Source organism: Musa acuminata, chromosome BXJ2-1, assembly GCF_036884655.1.
Source record: "Musa acuminata AAA Group cultivar baxijiao chromosome BXJ2-1, Cavendish_Baxijiao_AAA, whole genome shotgun sequence".
Classification (NCBI taxonomy): Eukaryota; Viridiplantae; Streptophyta; class Magnoliopsida; order Zingiberales; family Musaceae; genus Musa; species Musa acuminata.
Window position 1 is genome coordinate 32,563,168 of NC_088338.1, and position 20,096 is coordinate 32,583,263.

Consider the following 20,096-nt stretch of genomic DNA (forward strand, 5'->3'; position numbering starts at 1 on the left):
ATCTTGGTTTCTTAGAATTATTTGAGATTTTTTTTTAAGATCTCTTCTTTGTACTCCTACGATTTTTTCTTGGTATTTTATTCAAAGAAGTGATAAACTATATGAATCATGTCTTTTGGTATTCAAATGGTCTTATCCTTCATGACATGATTTATTTGTATTTATGACTTGTATACCTTATAATGATTGAAATATTTTATACCATTATGTTCTTCCCTTATTCTTTCTTATTTACAATGATAAAAGGGGGAGAAGTTATGATCATGCATGGTAGGATGTACTTTGACAAATTGATACCATCATGATATGAAATATTTATGACTCGGAATGATGCTTGTAATACTTATAATTTTATTATGATGATGTATTTGATATATTGCATGTCATGTACGGGAATCATGATTAAAATTGCTTTCACTTGAATTCAATTTGAATTGAAAGTTTATCTCAATTATGGCATAATTTTAAAATTAATGAAATGGGAAAAGTTTTACACTATTATAACCACCCCTTCTTTTTGACATTGACAAAGGAAAACTTGCTAGCTTGCTCATCTCAAAAGAGAAGCAAAGATTGCTAACTTGTATATTTCAAGAAGCAAAAGTTGTTTTCTTGAACATCAAAAATACTACTAGCTTACATTTTTTTAGAAATAATGTAAAAAATTTGCTAGCTTGAATGATATAAAACTTGCTATCTTGAATATTACCAAGACTTGCTAGCTTGCAAAAGAAGCAAAAGTACTATCTTGCCTATCTCAAGAAGATGCAAAATATGCTAAACTTGCACATCTAGCAAAATTTACAAACTTACAAAACTCAATGATTTGAACTTGTATGTATAAACACTTGAAAGTTGCACTTCTCCTTTTTGTTGATGACAAAAGGGGAGAAGTATGATGTTATGCGTAAGTTTATGATAATATGTTGCTTGGATTTTTGAATCCAAGAGTTCTATCAATATAGCATATTGATAGGGGGAGTTTGGTTAAACTCCGAGAGTTTGTTTAAACTCCATCATCAATTAGTTGTCATCATCAAAAAGTGGGAGATTATTGAATCTCGGATTTTGATGATGAAACCAATTGATAGTTTTTATGATTTGATATGCATTTTGAGTGATGCAGGAAGCTTCGATCAAGGAGAGACAATTGAAGTAGGAAGAATCATGTTGAGTCAGAGTAAAGATGTCAGAAGATTGGATGTCGGGCCGGAGGATCGGTCGACGTATCGGTAGAAGGCTTCGGGCCGTGAATTCGAGTATCGGGCCAAGAAGAGCGGATATTACGCTAAGGATATCGGAGTTGCAAAGGTCAATTGGCTGATTGGGTAATAAGCCGCAAGAGAGGACGATACGGCAAAAAATCAAACGAAGCGTTGATGAACCAATGATATATCGGACAACATGATTCAAGCTTTGTAATAATTATCTAGATCGAAGTTGGTTTTTATGTGTGCAGGATTAACTACGATAGCAAGGCATAAAGCAAAATGAAGTCCCGGAGTCAAGAACATGATTTCGTTGGGAGTTCGAGAGTTCGTCGAAAGTTCGGACGTTCGTTAGAAGTTTTACCAGAATTGACCAAGAAATCCTAGAGCTTGCCAAAGAAGCTCATCAAAACTCGCTAAGAAGATCGTCGTGAAGTCCAGGAGCTTGCCGGGAGTCCGCCGAAACATTGCCGAGAGATCATCAGAAGTTCGTCAGAAGCTCGCGAGAAGAAACCTAGACTTATAGAGTTATTTAGCTTAGTAAATATCTTAAATTTCGTAGTTAGCACATAATTAGAGTTATGATTCAGAGGTAATCCTACTAACTTAATTAGGGGCCAACTGGGCCCTTAACAGGGCTGAATTGGGTCGGATTGAATAGCCCATTCAGCACGCCCAATCGACGGTGGCATCGCCTAGGAGATAGTGTCTCGGGTTGTCTTGGCGGTGGTACTGCCCAGACTAGGCGATAGTATCACCGGCAGTAAATGTTGCCAGCAATGGTACCGCCCTTGTCAAACGATGGTACCGCCTAGTGTCAGATCACTAGTAGTATTACTACCCAATAACGACAGTGGTACTGCCAATACCCCGAAATCCATGGATGTGACACTTTATCTCCAATTAGGAAGTCATTGGGGCCTACAAAAACCCCATCATTTTCTGTCTGAAAGGGAACAAAAAAGGGATAGACATAATCTTGAGTTATTGGGGTGTAAAAGTGTTAGAGTCTTCCTCCTCCCTTTCTAAGTTTTGTGATCATTCAAGAGAGGTATAAGACTTGTAAGGGTTCTCTCATAAGCCTGCAAAAGGATAATAGAGTTGTAAGAAGGAGGTTGGTCTTCGCCTATTGAAGGAAGACCGTTAGTGAATGCCGATGGCCTCGACGGAAGAGGAATCGGTGGAGTGGATGTAGGTCACAACGATCGAATCACTATAAATCGGTTTGCTTTTCATTTGTGCAATTTACAACAAATCTCCTTAATTTTCTCTTTGCACTTTTACAAAAGCTTTCAAATTCAATTTCTTATAAAATGGATTAAATCGAAACGGTATTCATTAAAATCAGATTTTATCGAACGAAGATTTTTCAAACCAACATTTTTACCACTACACTAATTCACCCCCTCCCCTTAGTGCCGCTCTTGATCCTAACAGTTCTCTAGTTTACATTTTGAGTAAATTATATATTTTATCTCAATTTTACGTCAAATCAGATTTAGTAAAAACAGTGACATTCAAATCATAAATTTTGTTCTTTAAACAATAAAATCTTATAATTAGATGATTCTCCTGCAACCAAAACTGGTGCTGGGAATGGCCCTCAGGGGACCGGACTGCTTGGTGCCATGAGCCCAGACTTTACTACAAGTATTAATGAAGGCTGGAACTTGATGCGTTACCATAATCATTTAGATCAAGCTAATGATGCTTGACTCATCGAGGTATTGTGAAATTTCATAAATTTACGATTAACAGATTCTTCTGCGAAAAATCTTGTTAGAAGTCGTGAGAAATTGTTTTTTTCCGTCTCGGAAAAGTAGACGAAGCAAGCCGTTATCTACAAACCCAGTTGGAAAGAAGCTCGTAGGATATTGTGGCTTTTTACCAAAAAAGAGAAAATATATGTGATCACATTTAGCTCCTTGAAGGCTGAGAACATTCATCGAGGATCATTTGTGCTACTCGTTATATGATGAATCTGCAACTATTGCTTGTTTTTTCCAAGAGGATTGGTGGAATATAGCTTCCTTAGCTGCCCAAAACTGGCAAATGTTTTCTAAATAGTTTAACAACAATCTGCCAATTGCTAAATAATATTAATCCTCAATTGAAAGTTATACACTAATCATATGAATATAGACAAAAATAAAATTGCAAGCCCCAATTACCAACTGTCGTTCCCTCCTCTGTGATATATATATATATATATATATATATATATATATATATATATATACATATATATATATATATATATATAATTAATGCCCTTGCCGTTCTCTCGAAAACCGTTTCAAAACCCGTCGTCTCCGATCCCTAGCAAACAAAACACCCTCTCTTTCTCTCATGGCGATCCGATTCCTGATGGCTGCCACGGCCAGCCCTCCCTTCGAACTCTCGAAGCCCTCGCTCTGCGCCGTATCCACGGTCTTCTCTCGGTTTCTGGGAGCGCGACAGAGGTCGGCGCCAATGATATGCGAATGTGCCAAGCTGGATCTCTCCAGCACCAAGTTCCCCTTCTTGGAGCCGCCGCCACCCGTCCGCACTCCCCATTGTGTGGAATCTTTAGCAGATGGTGATCTTTCATCCTTTCTTGGTCCTACTTTTTTTTATCTTTCTGGCATTCTTCTCTTCGGTCTTTAGCTTTCTCGAAGTGAAGTTGATGTCCAGTTTGCTGATTCGGCGATGATAATGTGGTTGTTGTGATTGACCATGTTACCACTTGTCCTTGTGTTGATCTGCTGATGATTCGCAGATTAACAGGAACTCGAGAGCATCTCACCATCGTAACATTTGCCATCTTTGAAGTAGTAGACTATTAAAAGCTGATGGTTTCTTTGATTGGTTTTGTCTATCGGCTTTGTTCCTCCTCCAAACCTCGCAGATGGTGTTATCTAATTCTTTCTCTACGATCTTTAGCTTTGTTGAAGCGATGATAGAGTCCGTTTGTTGGTTTTGTAAGGGCCTTTGTAAACTAACAGAACTTAGGAGCAGTTATTTATCTTAGGATTAACAATCTTTAACAAGTAAACAGTTAATGCTGATGGTTTGTCCACCAAGTTTGACTGAAATTAGTGAATAAGAAATCATCTATAATTTGAAAATTGCTATCATGTTTAAATCTCTCTCTCTCTCTCTCTCTCTCTCTCTCTCTCGGATGGCCACTTTGAGTGATTCTATCAAAAATGACAATTGATTTACCGTTTATCATGTTTCTGTCTTCACCGTGTGCATTAAAATAAAATGTACTTTGTTGATCAAAGGATTTTTGAACACTGACTAAAAGCTGTCTGATGTACACACACATATGCCAAAGTTGTTGTCCTATTCTACAAAAGTGATTCTGTCGAAAATGACAATTGATTTACCATTTGTCATGTTTCTGTGCACTAAAATAAAAATGTACTTTGTTGACCAAAGGATTTTTGAACACTGACTAAAAGCTGTCTGATATACACACACATATGCCGAAGTTCTTGTCCTATTCTACGTTTTGTACTTGGAGTTAAATTGAGGCATGACAAAAAACAGTGCGAAGGTATTTTACTTTGACTGACTTTTGAAAAGTATTGAAAATCAAACTTAAGTTTTAATTAGGAGGGTTAGCTAAATGAAATATAGTTAATCATTTTTGTGTTTGTTATTTATATAGATAAGGTGTGTCGGTGACTTATTTATGGAATTTCTTAGGAATTCTTGAAACCTAATTGGAGGAAATCCTGTGTCCTTCCTAGGTACTTTTTGAAACTTGTGGAATTGCTTAGGAGCTATTTATTTAATCCTGTAGTTTTTTCTACAATAACCTGTTATCTTTCAGTTACTTGGAAGTAAATCTGCACTGAAACTCTTCAGCACAAACCAATACATTAGATGTAGCACAAGGAAATGGTTGATGTTGTTTAATTTTTCTTTTTCTGAGTAGATCTTGATATGTTTACACATTCCCATGCTTTTTAAGATCCAGTACATTGTTTGTGTCCAACATATGATAAAATCTTTTACTTTTTTGTGCTCGGCATTAGTTGCACTGTTCTATGGTTACATCCTTCTAATCAGCTCCACCTAGTGCCTAAGTCATAATGGCCATTCACTTGATTGCTGAAACGCCCTATTATCGATCGCTTTATTCCTGAAAAACAAAGAAAACAAAATGTCTACCACAATCTGCCATCAAGTGTGTTTTCTCAGTAAGTTTTTTTTTCAAATACTTTAAATATGCAAAAAAAAAATTCACTCTATGATTTAAAGGATCGTAAAGAACTTAATCATCATCTTAAAGTTGTCCCTTCCATGTTAGTCGTTATTGATTTACTTCTTGATGATGTACTAGAACAGGCATGATATATGGGTGTGTAGAAGGATGAATTTAGTAGAGCTTGTTATACATTAAGAGTCCAATTATCACTTTGTTATGTGAAAAAAAGACAATATAATGCACAAATCCCATTAATTTCAGAATTTGGGGAGGACTAATATATGTTGTCTTACCTTGCAAACAAAAAATATTATTTTTGGGACTCCAATAATGATCACTCAATATGGATCAATTTAATTCTCATTTTCCCCATGTTGTTCTTGTAATGTTTGCTCTCACACAGAATGATTTTTTTGCATTTGGTTCGAGAATGACTAATGCATGCGAGTTAAATCAGTGTGAGTTAATTTCTTAATAGCTGCGACTGATTGCACATGGCAATTCATGAAACAACATATTCTATTTGTCTTCTCTGGCCTTAGCATCCAGTGGTCTGTCAACAGTACTGATTGATCATCATGATAACCTCCTGACCTTGATTTGATTCTCTAGGTGGTCATGAGCGAGGGCATAGGAAAAGGATAGCAAATCACCATGGAAATTTCTACAATATTTTGTTGATCAGCGACGATCGCCATAATGAAGTGCTTGGTAATGAAGCACAGATGGTTCATGGCCTGTAACTTTCTTTTCCATTGGTAGATTGCATTAGTCCAAAATTCCCTATGAGCATTATCTAGTTTGCAGTCACATATAATGAATGGTCGACATCTTGTGTGCAGTGGCGAAGGCCTTGCCAGAAATTTTTCCATCACTCACCACCAGCGATGCCAAAAAACTGTTCTGGAAGTCACAGGAGAACTGCTATGCAATCATCTTTGTCACGCATTCCAAAGTAATCCGTATCTCATACAATTTCCAGATATAGTTTCTTATACGGATCGAAGTCTCAGATATTTACTAAATGATGAGTTTAGGGTGCAATTAGAAGTCGGTCGATTAACTTTCTGATGCACAGGAGCTTGCTGAGATCTACGTGCGGAGAATGATGTCATGGGGACTGCACGCGGCGATGGAGCCAGAACTTTTCATACGGGCCAAGTGAGTTGAAGGTACTGCAGTCATGCTAAATTTTGTTCCACAAGTTGAGGTTTCTGTTCTGGAATTTGTTTAGAACAGTCATGCATGAAGTTTCCACCAATTAAAAACAAAAACGAGAAAAAAAAAAAACAGTGACATTCGAGCCAAATGTCCCAATTATAAACGGAGTGTAAAAGCAACAAAGGCATGAGCATCGATACCCATTACCCGTATCAGCACATCAGTTTTCTGCTTCATTAAATTTCTGTGGTAAACAATAAACTGACAGCAAAAGAAGCACCGACAAAAATAATGGGTACTGATCCTTCAATCTCTTATGGAAACAATCAACGGTCAGATAACTTGAGAATTAGCTGCTGCTGCTGCTATTGCTAAATTCTCACGTTTCAAAAATTAAAAGGAGCGGAATTGAATGCACAACGTGCTCAGGCAGGTGATAAAAAAGGACCTGCCATCTAATAATACCGACCCTGTACAACTTATAATTTTCTTGTAAGACAGTGAGCTTCACTGAGGGCATGGAACAAAAAGCAGCTGTTGAATCTTAACATAATGTTGCTTGACCGGAAAGAAATTGGTGAGAAAAACCCCACGCTTGACTCAGGTAGATTTTAGTGCCAGTTTCTTTTTGGTCATTTCCAATTCTTGCTGCTCCTTGAGGTATCCTTTTGCTGTAGCAGTCACTATTTTCACAAAGAAGCTCATGAGCATAAGCCATATGACAATATTCCATATCATAGTGACGGAAAGGTTCCACTGCTTTGCCTAAAGGATAAGAAAGATCAGATCAATATGGTACCATGATGAAAGTGCTTATTTGCATTGAAATAGAATAACAAGAAGACAAACAAGTGTGACGGCTGGGACAAAGTAACTCCTATCCTAAATCGGCTTACCCTTCCATCTGTGAGAGTTGGTTCTGGGACTGGAGTTGACAAATACTTCTGCTGAACCATGTGCAATTTGGCAATTAAATTGGGCAGCACAGAAGGGAGACCCGGGATGAGACCAAGCACCCATATCAACTCATTCTCCAACCATTCCAAGAGTTGATTATTGCACAAAGAAATAATAAAAAGTGTCTGCAAAAGCATATAAAAGCTTTGTACATCCAAACAATACAGTACAGGGCAATGCTAAAAAATTATCTACAAAATCAATTACGAATGCTGATTAAAAAAAGCATATAGCCTATAGTTATAAAAATTGTGCAACTCATGCTGCCATAAATTTAGATGCGTAAGCTCTCCCATGACTTTAAGCTTTGAACAATTATGAGCTTGTTTGGATCACCTAGAATTTGCTTGGGATCAGGCCTGCTGGGGACAAAACACAAATAGCTAGGAAATAATTGATTGGATAAAACAGGGTTACTATGGGAAAAAAGACCTCTGGCCGCTTTTTCTGTATTTCTGGGTAACAAGTTAATGTAGGACTAGTTTCACAATAAGGTCGCTCCTCTACAATCCAAGTTATTGGGATTGAGTCTAAGAAATAACCTGTTTTTTGTGACAGGATAAAGCTGCATATATTGACCCACTTAAAATCCAGCATTGTGGAAGCCTTAGCCACCAGGCAGTGCCTTTGAGAATACCATGTTGAGTGTTCATCAAGGATTTTCAAAGTTACCTTCATCTTTGGTCACCTTCCATAGACATCGCTCCAACGCTACTCTGTTGATCTGTCACTCCATCACTGCCATTCAACTTCTTTGGAAAGATTGTAAGGCAGTGACGTAGGGGACAGGCAAGGTGTCGGAGCACATCTGGATGAGTTTTCCTTCATTAGGTTATGCATTTTGTGACGCTTGATGTAACTCTTGTTGTTGGAGGAAGATGTTGTTGAGAAAGGGGAGGGAGGTGGTGATGAAAGGAGGTGGATGGAGAGTACACATTGGTAAGGGATTAGGAAGAAGAAGAGTTTGGCACATCAGATGTCAGAGCACATCTGAAGCAGGTGTCAGGCCCAACACCATCATTAGTGTTCATGGCATAGGAGGCAGCACTGATGACAGTGCTGCAACATTGGACCATGGAGCAGCATGCAATGGAGACGGCGTAGTAGGTGGCTGAGATGATCAGCAGCCGTAGAAGGGGAAAGATGGTTTGTATGGAGCAGAGCTCAAGCAGGCAATGAACAAAATGCTCAAGCAAGGATAAATGGAGTACGCCTCTTCTCCACTCGAGGCTGTGGCCAGCCAAGGTACATATCATCGTGCCTCTGAGACCACAGGTCATGTCTTAAAAAATTTCCCTTTTTTTAATTTAAATACATTATACATGGATTGGGTTAACATGTTCGATTAAATTTCTGCGAGACGCATTTGCATCCCATGGACTGATGATGAAATTCCATCGAAAATGTTCTCAATTGAAAGTTCTCCCTAAGTAATCAACCATACCCTAAAAATACATCATAATATATGGTGAATGAGAGAAAACTATTTCACTGTTCTTGATAAATATTAAACAGAAAGTTCATGAAACAAAGGATAAAAAGTGAATGAAGCATGAATGTCATCAAAGGAAGAAAATGTTCACATATTTTATATGAAGAGTGCAACTACACTCCACAAAATGCTTGACAATTCAAAATGATCAAGGGTCAACGACTTACCTGAATGTGAGTCTTTATCAATGCTTTTCCGATCAAGGTAGCCAGGAAGAATTTCCAAAATGGGATTCCAAATTGCCCACACATTATACCAGCAAGATCAAAAAGTGGGTTTGGTACCTGAGTTGCATTGAGCACCGATCATGAAATAGTGATGCAATATTCACATAATAATTATGTCTACAAATTGAGCAGCTTCATTTATAAATACTAAATTTAAAATTTGAACTAACAGAAGTAGCAGAAGAAAAGAAGAAAATTTATCCTCGATGGAAATAAAATGAGACCACAAGTTACATATTCAAGATCTAAAAGAAACAAAAATTCAAATTAGCATTGAGGAGAATATGCAACAGATGAAATATTATACTTATATTATATATGAAAAAGGAAGAAAGCTTACTGAAGCAAGCACTAATATTGTTAAAAAGTTAAGATACTGGGAGTGAGTGAGGAGCCAGCATTTAATTTGATTCACATAAGCAGACAGAAAACCATCTTCTTCTGATGAAGCTGCATTAAATTCCTCCATTTCCAATTTGTTTCCAGACAAGCTTGCTGCATTGCATTTTGTGTTATACAAACAAATATCAAACTGACTAGTCTAAAATTGGAAAGAAAAAAGAAATCAGTAGAAAAATACCCAAAAAAAATTAATGTCAAATAACTTCTAAATACTTAAATGACCATAAAACTAGATCATAGAATATAACAATAAAAATGAAGATTTTGTTTAATGTAAACTAGTAAACTAGAAAGAGAAAAGCAATGGTGTAATCATGGAAAGATGCAACAGATCAGATATTCAGCTACTAAATATCACCCATTCAGCCCCAATTTTGCTGGTTCAGGTCTGGACAACATACTTGCATTTTCCACTACTTCAAAGTCATGCTTAAGCTACTATCATATCAATCCATGACAACAGCACCTAATACGACATCAACACATAACGATATGATTTGTGATGAATAGTCTCTGATGGTTCATTAAATAATCATTTAATCCATGCATCTATTATAACTTTGTCTAAAACAAGATTTGCACTTTCGTGTACCGATATTGTATTGGTCAGGGCACAGACCAGTACCCTACAGGTCCTTACCAATGTACAGCATGTCAATATGCTAGTATGCACCCCCAGTTTCGGAAAAATGACTGAAAAAAACTGAAAAACCAAAAACAAGGCAAGTATAGGGCTTGTACCATACTGTACTAGGCGGCATAGGCCTTGTACCAAGCATACCAATCAGTACAAGTCCTGTACTGGATGTATTGTCTACCCTGGTCCTTGGACTGCTAAATGTCGTTAGTACCATGCCATATTAAATTACAAACCTTGGTCTAAAGACCATGCTATGAGGCCACCACCAATGCCAAGAAAAAAGGAATTCATTGGAGAAAAAATTGTTGGCTGTCAGAAACAAGATAGAGTCTCACTTTCCTATCGCAAAGTGGCAAATTCATTTTTTTTGTATTCTTACAAGGGTAAAAAGATGAATCAACCCAGTGCACAAGGCTCCTGCCGATGCCAATGCAAGGTCTGGGAGGATCAATGACAAAAAGATACATGATACTTGACAATAATATATTTCAGTCTAGTGAAAACCAAAGTAGATGCTCAAAAGGATTCCCATTAGTCTTGTGTTAAAATCAATTCCAATAGTGTTACGCTGAGGGTGTTGGTGAAGCTAGCATGGAGACCATTCTGGCAGAGATCTTTTGGAGAAGATGTTCTCTGATAGCATGTGAACATGAAGATGAATTGAGGGATCTTTGTGAAGGACTCTTATTGTTTTTAAGATTTTCACGGCTCTTTAAATTGAAGGTGATTCTTCAGACTAAAGAGATTATTTCTGTTGGAGACAAAGGTGGTTTCTGCAGAAATATCCTCAAGGATGTTCACCTTCTTCTCAAAGCATCCTCCTCTAAAGGTGCTTTATTTGGTCTTCATGAATCAGAACCATGCTGCAGATTGGTTTTAGCAGGCTGCCCTCTCTACTAGAGGAGGTGGGTTCTGGAAAACTGACTAACCTGAAGTATTAATGCAAAATGTATCTCTTCAAATATGTTGCATTTTGTTTTTAGAGATATTTCTCTTTAGTCTTATAGTCATTTGTATCAAACAACATAACAAAAAAGGACAAATATAACAACAATATGAATTAAGCCTTTGCACCTTTTTCTAAGGCATAGTGCATGGATCCTCACCCAAAATTTAGTTATTTAGAATTTATGCATCTAGCATAAAACATATATAACAAAAACAATAACAAAGCCATAAGTCCCAATTAATTGGGGTCGGTTACATGGATCTTTTAGTGCCATTAGAATATGTAAAAAGTCATATGTTTAGTTAAGTTTACAGTACTTTAATCCTTATTTATAATTTCTATTAAGGTCCTTTTAGGTCTTCCTTTACCTCTTCTTGTACCACAACCAACTAACACTAATCATTTTGCCTCTTTTGATTACCGTATCCGGAAGTCTTCTAAGCACATGCCTATACCATCTTAAACGATTTTCTCCCGTCTTATTCTCTATCAAAGCGATACTTAATTGTTCACGAATAAAAGTATTTCTTTTCCTATCCTTCCTAGTAACTTCATATATTCATCTCAGCATTCTCATCTCGGTAACACAAACTTTTTGTATATGTTATTTCTTCACTATCTAACACTTCGATCCATAAAATATTGTTGATCTCATAACTGTCTTATAAAATTTTTCTTTTAATCTCAAAGGCATCCGATGATCACATAAGACTTCTGATGCCCCTTGCCATTTTAATCATCATGTTTTTATTCTACGAATAATATTTTCATCAATCTCTCCATCTTGTTGAATGGAAGTTAAAGAGAAAGCAAGTGTCTTAAAATAATGATAGAAAGACAGATATTAAAAGGACAACTAGCTGATAAGGACAAAATATAAATGTTCAGAAGCCATGTTATAAGAGAACCTAAATTGTAGAAAAACTATATCCTCCTCTCAAAACCTTGTGAAATTAAATGTTAATTGCTTTAGCTTAATAATTACAACTAAAATTGCTGACAGAAAGTTTTTCAAGAACCCAAATTGAGGTTTATGTATTGAAAAATATCAAAAGATACCTGCTCTTGAAATGAAATAAGGAGGAAGCTCTCCAAGGGCAGTACCCAACCCCCAAAGAATGGCCTCTAGCTGAACCTGAGGTAGAATACTGCTGATGGGAACCCTGACTAGGGAACCAGGTAATGATTCATATAATGGTGGTCCAAACTCAGAACAGTCCTTTTCAAGCCATGAAGGTCGCTTTTTCAACTGTATAGTGTCATATAAAGCAGTTTTGAGATCAACTCGACCACAATTCATGGCCTTGATTGTAAAAAATGCAATATGGGGACCCAAATACAACACAAATGTGTGCAATCCAGACCCTGTCAGAAAGCAAGGAAAGTTGATGAGCATTTCATTATGAACTGGTTCCATACTTCATCAGCAGATAAACACAAAATTAGCCTAGGAATAATTTAATTACAGTAAAATAGTGCATCGATTTTGGTACATGCAGATGGCTCTGATAGAACCAATAAATTTAATGAATACACAAAATTTAATAATTATATATTGGACTTGTGCAAAAGGAAGCTTACATGGCAGTTGTTGATGTTATTTTGTTTAGTTGATAATTCATAAACTGTTCCATTATGTATTAGCCCTGCAAGATAACTTGATAAGTGTTTCTCACTCTACTTAATCACATACAAAAGGCTATATGCCATTAGACAGAGAAAAGCTCTATTGTGAACCAAGATGATACTTAAGATGCTTCTTATAAATCTTCTTTGCAGATGTTTATCAGCCCAAATTAATGAACAGGTTGAATAATCAAATTCACTCAACTCCTAAATGCAACATACACTTACCCAGCCCAATTGATGATGTCACCCCAAGTGCTATCCACCACAAACCAAATGTTGCGTAGTTTAGGAACTCTTGAACATGCTGCAATCAATAATATCACCATGGTCAAAAACAAATTGAATAAAACGATTATTTGAACAATATCATCTAGTTAGCAAAAATCTCTATATTATTTCAGTTTCTCGACGTCCAAAAAAACAACAATTATTGTTCCATACAGTCATAATCCTTGAGTATCCAAGTGAGTGAACATAATCATAAAAAATATTTAGAAAATTGTTCTTCTAAGAAGCTTATAATAATTTAACAAATACCTTTTCGTTGGAAACATCACCATTCACAAGAAAGAGACCAAGAGCTGTTACCAAGATAGTCAATGCCACAAGCCAATCACCTTTCCTTAAAACATATAGAAGCGTCTGCCTAAGATATTGCAATGTGGCAAACAAGAAAAGCCACATTGTCTTCAAGGGTTGAGTTGTCAATGTTAAGTTCTGCAAATCCCTTTGATGTCTTTTCTTGAGTTCTGCAACAGAAAATTACAAACTTAATATACAAATTATCTAAGAACATTACTAGATATTTAGAAATAGTTAATAATTTTCAACAAAACAACAGAAAATCATTTTCATCAATATATATGCTATTGTTGTTCCATAATAAAATTTTGCTTTGATGTGGACACATCCTAGCCTGGCAACCATTGCCAAGATTGGCAAGAGTATGTGGCCACCTGCATAACATGTCACATCCCATCATGCATGGCCGAAATAAGATAATTGTCTTAACTTCTAGCATGAGTTCTTTTCCTCACAAAGAACTAAAATCAGGATGATTACTCCTGCCACAATCACATTGATGGTCAATCCAAGATGCTGAATAGAGGGCAGGAGATGTAATTGAGATGTTATGCTGGCAGGAAACCAAAGGCATATTTGCAGTTTCTTCCATAAGCAAAAGTGTCATATCAATATCTTATCTGGTCTATATGTACTAATTGATGTAATACATCTAACCATATCAATAAAAAATAATAATTTGTCCAAGATGTCAATCTCGACGACTATAGTCAAAGATGAGACCACTAGTGGTATGGTCCTGGACTTTTATAATATTGTCTTAAAAACCATATCCATGAATATTCAAATGATATTTAAGAGCAACAATGGAACTCAATCACAAGTTATCAGTCAGTCAATCATAAGTTCAATCTTTTTTGTTTCGACTTAAAAATTGACATTATCAAATTAAAATTCTAATCTAGTATACAGCTAAGCTCCTGGAAATATATAATCAATTCTAAGAATTTGTGTTATCCAGCTTCCAATAACAAAAACTATAATGACCTCCAAAGTAAAAACAATCTTTCTTCTGCATAATGGGAAAAGAGTAAGAGTTAGTTCTTAAATTGGTACATAGATAATTCATAAATGTCTAGCTACTTATCTATCAGATTAAAAACCATATCCATTTACTTAAAAGACCATCAAATTCATGATATAATTCAATTTAAACAATTATATCCGAACATTGTTCAGAGACCACCAATGGAAACTAGAAGTAGTATTTTGTGGATAAGATTCATGAGAAATGCAGATCCATATTTTTAGTCCAAATTAGTCTTACAGAAAAGGAAAATGTGCCCTCGATGTTGCATGAAACAAGAGGATAGATCCATGAGGACTAATTAATGCAGGATTGACAATGAATTAGGTCTCTTACCAACCTGCCCAACTTTCCAAACATCTCTCAAAAATTCAACAAGTTGAGTTTTACATGTTATGTTTAGCCTTTTAATCAAATCAAATGTCAAATGATTCCCTTATATCCATCAGCAAAAAGACAATGCTGCTAATGTAAATAAAAATCTTTAACCATCTCAATGAAATTTCTTGCCCATTCCACCAGGATGAAATATCTATACACAGTGCCAACAGTGTTAGCACTTGGCTGACGACGAAGATATCATTCAAAATGAAAGAAAGGGATAAAAAAAAAAATCGAAGCATCGCCGATTCTAAATCAATACAAATTCACCACCCCCAGACAAAACCCTTCGCCAAAACAGCAACTTTAAGCCATTGCGAAACTGTAAAAGACAAGTGAATTTGGTTACACAAATGCTTACCTTCGATCAACAGGCCTAAATCTTCGCCCGCTGTCGCCTGCTTGGAACCCATCTCCGTCGAACCCTAAGGAACAAATCTGGGACGCCAAAACACGCGGGCACGCAGCGGGAATCCAATAGGGCCCGAGGGTTGCGAAAATTAGGATCGCAACTCGCAAGGGGCAAAGACACAGGCAAACCAAAGGCAAAGTTAAAAGAGATTGTTGGCGCATCAATTGTGTCACAACGGATGCGACAAAAAAAGGACTCGTTTCTTTCTCGGCTACGCGGAGATCCAAAGTATATAAATGTAGATAAATAAATACGTATATATATTATTTTATATTTATATTCGAAAAACAAATCGTTTTAAAAATTCCTTAAGAACTTTCGAACCTTAATTTCTCGAAATGACAAAATAATCCTTTAATAATATTTAATTTTTTTTCTTTAAAAGTTGGATCGTTTCTTTATCTCTTTTAATGAACCATGAACCGATTCAATTAACCTAAAACTTAGATTGATTTTAAATAAAATTATATTCGATAATTTACTGATATATATCAATTTATATTATTAAAAATATATTAAATTATAAAAATTCAAATTATAAATTTAAAACTAATTTTTAACTATAAAGTAAAGAGTAATATAATAACAATATTTGTATATTTTAAAAATAAAAATAAAAATATTTAAAAATTAAAAATTAAAAATAATTTTGAATGGTCTATTTTTTTTAATGTTTTTAAAAATAGTATATTTACTGATTTTGATACTTAAAAAGTTCAAAATTTATCCAGAAAATATCATATATATATATATATATGATATTTTCTGGATAAATTTTGAACTTTTTAAGTATCAAAATCAGTAAATTCAACTTAATATCAAAAATAAATTATATTAAATAATATACTGATATATATCAAATTATATTATTAAAAATAATAAATAAACATAAAAAAAAATTGAATTACAATAAATAGAAACAATATAATTAATAAATTAAGAAAATATTAATAGTAAAATAAATAATTATATTTATATATTGTAGAAATAAAAAATAAATTATTTAAAATATTTATAAAAACATAAAAATAAATTTGAAAGGTCTATATGGCCATTATTTTTCATTTTAAAATTTATTTATTAATTTTGACCCTTAAAAAGTTAAATTTATCTTGAAATACTATTTTTTTATTTCACAGTATTTTGATCGATTGTTATATCAGACATACTATTTATTTATTTCACCCTACAAATAGTGTATCTAATATTAGGGCTTGGGTTTTCTGGATTAAATTTTTAACATAAGTTTCTCACCTATTTGAAAACTCAAATGTCAAAACACATTGCATAGATTCATCATATTTTGATGGAAATAAACAAAAAATTAGAGAATTTTTTTAAAAAAAGATAGCCTTTTCACATGTTGAATATTTTAAAAAATATCAAAATTTTCCTAAAATAGAAAAAAAAAAATCATAAATACCTATCTGGGTGTTAGGTGTTATTCAAAGGTTTCATGAAAATTTTATATCATTTTGACTACTCCTTATATTAGATATATTATTTTTTTATTTCACCCTAAAAAGTATTTTATCTGATACCAACGCTTGGGTTTTCTTGAATCAATTTTTTACAATAGGTTTCTCACCTATTTAGAAGCTTAAGGGTTAAAAAAATAATTATATGGATCTATCACATTTTTGTGAAAATAAAAAAAGATAAATCAGAAAAAAGATAAACTATTTAGATGTTGAATAACTAGAAAAATAACAAAAAACCTCTAAAATAAATAATATTATAAATGTTCATCTGGGTGTCATTCAAAGGTTTTATACAAAGTTCATAGTATTTCATCAGTCCTTGTATCATATATACTATTTTTTATTTCACCCAAAAATATTATATTTGATATTAGGGCTTGGGTTTTTTGGATCAAATTTTTATCATAGGTTTTCACCTATTTAGAGGCTCAAGTATTTAAAAACATTGCATGGATCCATTACATTTTGATAGAAATAAAAAAATGAAAAAAAAAGCAAAAAAAAAGATTGTTCGAATGCTGAATAACCTAGAAAAAAAATAAAAAACTTCATAATAGAAAAAAAAATCATAAATGTCTCTCTGGATGTCATTCAAAAGTTTCAAAAAAAATTAATTGCATTTTGACTAATCCTTGCATCAGTTATTCTATTTTTGAAATAGTGTAATTGATATTAGGGCTTGAGTTTTGTGGATCGAATTTTTATCATAAATTTTTTCACCTATTTAGAAGCTCTAGTATCAAAAAACATTACATAGATCCATCACATTTTGCTGAAAATTTAAAAAATGGGAAAAATTAGAAAAAGATAGATGGTTCAAATGTTGAATAATCTAGTAAATATCAAAAAAATCTCTAAAAACAAAAAAGCTTCTCATATATCCATCCATATGGGTGTCTCTAAAATTTCATCCTAAAAATTTCAGCTTATTCTGACCAAGCTTTGTATTCATTAAATTTTCTTTTTTTTAGATATTTAAATATTACATTTTTTAGATAAAAATTTAACCAAAATTGTCTCTGTTTGGAAATTTAAATAATAATTTTTTGATATTTTTGAATAAATAACTTTCTAAGAGTCAAAATCAGCATATATATATATATATATATATATATATATATATTAGTTATATGAGTTGGTTCTTTTAACGAGAAGATAAAGACGAAAAGATAAAAAATTATTGAATGTTAGTTTTGCCAATCTAAAAAATTAGAGGTCTCTGCAGGAAGAACAGAAGAGAGAATCTTAATGATGCACGCTAGAGAGCTTTACCATTATCACAACATGGCATTTTCACATGCAGAGGGAAGGAGACAAAGAAGACGGTGCATCGTGTTTGCCACCTTTTGACAGTGATTTCCAAGATATATACGACAGGTACAACAAAATGCTACACGAGCATTCGGGAGAGAGATGAGAGAAAGAGTTTTACAGTGATTACAAACGCAGGTACGACAAAATGCTACACAGTAATTACAAAGAAATGCACAACATACAAGAAAATGCCCATTTCCGATGAACAACGAATGGTTGGTCCAGTTTCATTGTAATCTGCCTTCTCCTTCGTCGCATGCTGGTTCCGAGGGAAAGCAACTTTGGCCAATATGGCCACCACCCATCCGGGCTGAATTCTTTGATATGTTCTCTGGCATGTATTCTCGGCGGCTGTAACGAAGGATTGCCTCATCAGAAAAATGAGCACAAATATGTGGCTGCTACTTCGTGCCGGAAAAAGAGCCTCAAAAAGTTACATAAAATGGTGAAAATTAAATGTCTGCAATTTCTGCATCCATGAATGACGAATGTTTTCTGTCTTTCTCTAACTTGCTTGACTAAACCGGCGGGGAAAGTTAAGGATTCTAACATGCACAGGGATCCCAAAAACACATTTAATCTCCCCTTGTCAGATGCAATGCCTACTTCACAAGGTCTCTAGTTCAGATAATCTTATACATACATATATATATATATATATATATATATATATATATATATATATATATGAATTGTTTAATTAGCACAGGAGTATATATGGCATGCAGGGACAAGCTGGTTCAGATAAAAGCACCGGGAACAATGAATATTCAGCAACTAACGATGACAATGAATGGTGACAGCAGTAAAAATACTTAGTTATAAAACTTCATCATTATGGAGAGACACTTCCACTGCAGATAGTATTGAATAGTTAACATAGTTCTCCAGCCAGTTCTATTCTTAAGCAACCAAGAATGTGTCTCGTATGGGCTAATTGTTTGTAATAATGGTGAATGAAAAGAAAATACGTCTGTGTTTGAGGAAAAATAATATGATAAAAAATAAATTTATCATATTTTTTTTTTAGAGTCTGATTGAATTGATTTTGGATCATAATCAGGCCAACTTAATTAGAAATCCATTCGACTTGAACTATGATCGAATTGGATCTATTGAAAGATCAAATCAGAGGCCTGAGATTGACTAAGACGGCGATGTATTTTTTCGCTTGAGAGTCAGAAAGCACGAGAGTTTCGACGGTAATATCGCTAGTGTCAACCGTGGTACCACCCAATGCTAGATAAATTCTTCAAATATATAAAATTGAGAATTGATGAAAGATAATCATAATTCTGTATGGATCTTATATATGTTACACACAGAAAAAGAAGTTATATGTATAACTATTTTATTCTAATAAAATTATAAATATATGAAGCTGTGCACCACACAACATGGTATTTTCAAGTAGTTGACGACGGTTCTCGGAAGAAATGGTTGAGATGCTACATAGCAGCTGTTCTACCAGACCATACTCCTCTAGACCCCAAGATAGATGGTTGAAATAGAGCTTCACCAACAGTATAGCCCTCCTTTTCGTTAGTTCAACCCTGAAAACATGGTCCGAATAGTTACTTCAGATATCCAAACAAGAAGAAGCACATTCAGAACATCACGACCGGTTATGATGTATGCTACTGCGAGACTTCATGGAACATGCAATTTTGTGGATATGCACTAATGCGGGTGCATTTGTGGACATAAATGTGGAGTCTATTCTTGCTGCGGTACACAGGTGCATATTTGGACATGCATGTGAAATCCGTTTAAAACAATACAAAAATAATTTAATTAAAATATAAAAACTTTAAGATTATTCTCCATCTCATCACAAACTCCAAATCATAAAATTTACTCATGATTGCAACCTTCCATCATTGTTTCATGTGCCACACAATATGATGTTAACAATTGATTCCAATTTGCCAAATCTGAGACCTTGAATGGTTCATAGTGATAATATAGTGATGGCTATTCTACTTCTCGGTAGTCATCATGGTTGCACTATACAATGAATTCGAATTCTGTTCTCA

The 20,096-nt window shown here is 34.5% G+C and overlaps 2 protein-coding genes across 2 annotated transcripts; one reads left to right on the forward strand and one right to left on the reverse strand.

The window, feature by feature from the left end:
- Positions 1–3,517: 3,517 nt before the first annotated feature.
- On the forward strand, positions 3,518–6,845 carry LOC108951904 (uncharacterized). Its single transcript, XM_018821375.2, has 4 exons — positions 3,518–3,786; positions 6,019–6,117; positions 6,249–6,361; positions 6,485–6,845. The coding sequence occupies exons 1-4, from the start codon at positions 3,558–3,560 to the stop codon at positions 6,569–6,571; spliced, it is 528 nt and encodes a 175-aa protein (XP_018676920.2). The 5' UTR covers positions 3,518–3,557; the 3' UTR covers positions 6,572–6,845.
- A 4-nt stretch (positions 6,846–6,849) lies between these two features.
- On the reverse strand, positions 6,850–15,457 carry LOC103973302 (vacuole membrane protein KMS1). Its single transcript, XM_009387829.3, has 8 exons — positions 15,215–15,457; positions 13,401–13,612; positions 13,089–13,167; positions 12,294–12,599; positions 9,584–9,738; positions 9,184–9,300; positions 7,464–7,649; positions 6,850–7,332 (listed from the first exon to the last, which is right to left on the reverse strand). Exons 1-8 carry the CDS (start codon positions 15,264–15,266, stop codon positions 7,168–7,170), a joined length of 1,272 nt encoding a protein of 423 aa, XP_009386104.1. The 5' UTR covers positions 15,267–15,457; the 3' UTR covers positions 6,850–7,167.
- Positions 15,458–20,096: the final 4,639 nt, after the last annotated feature.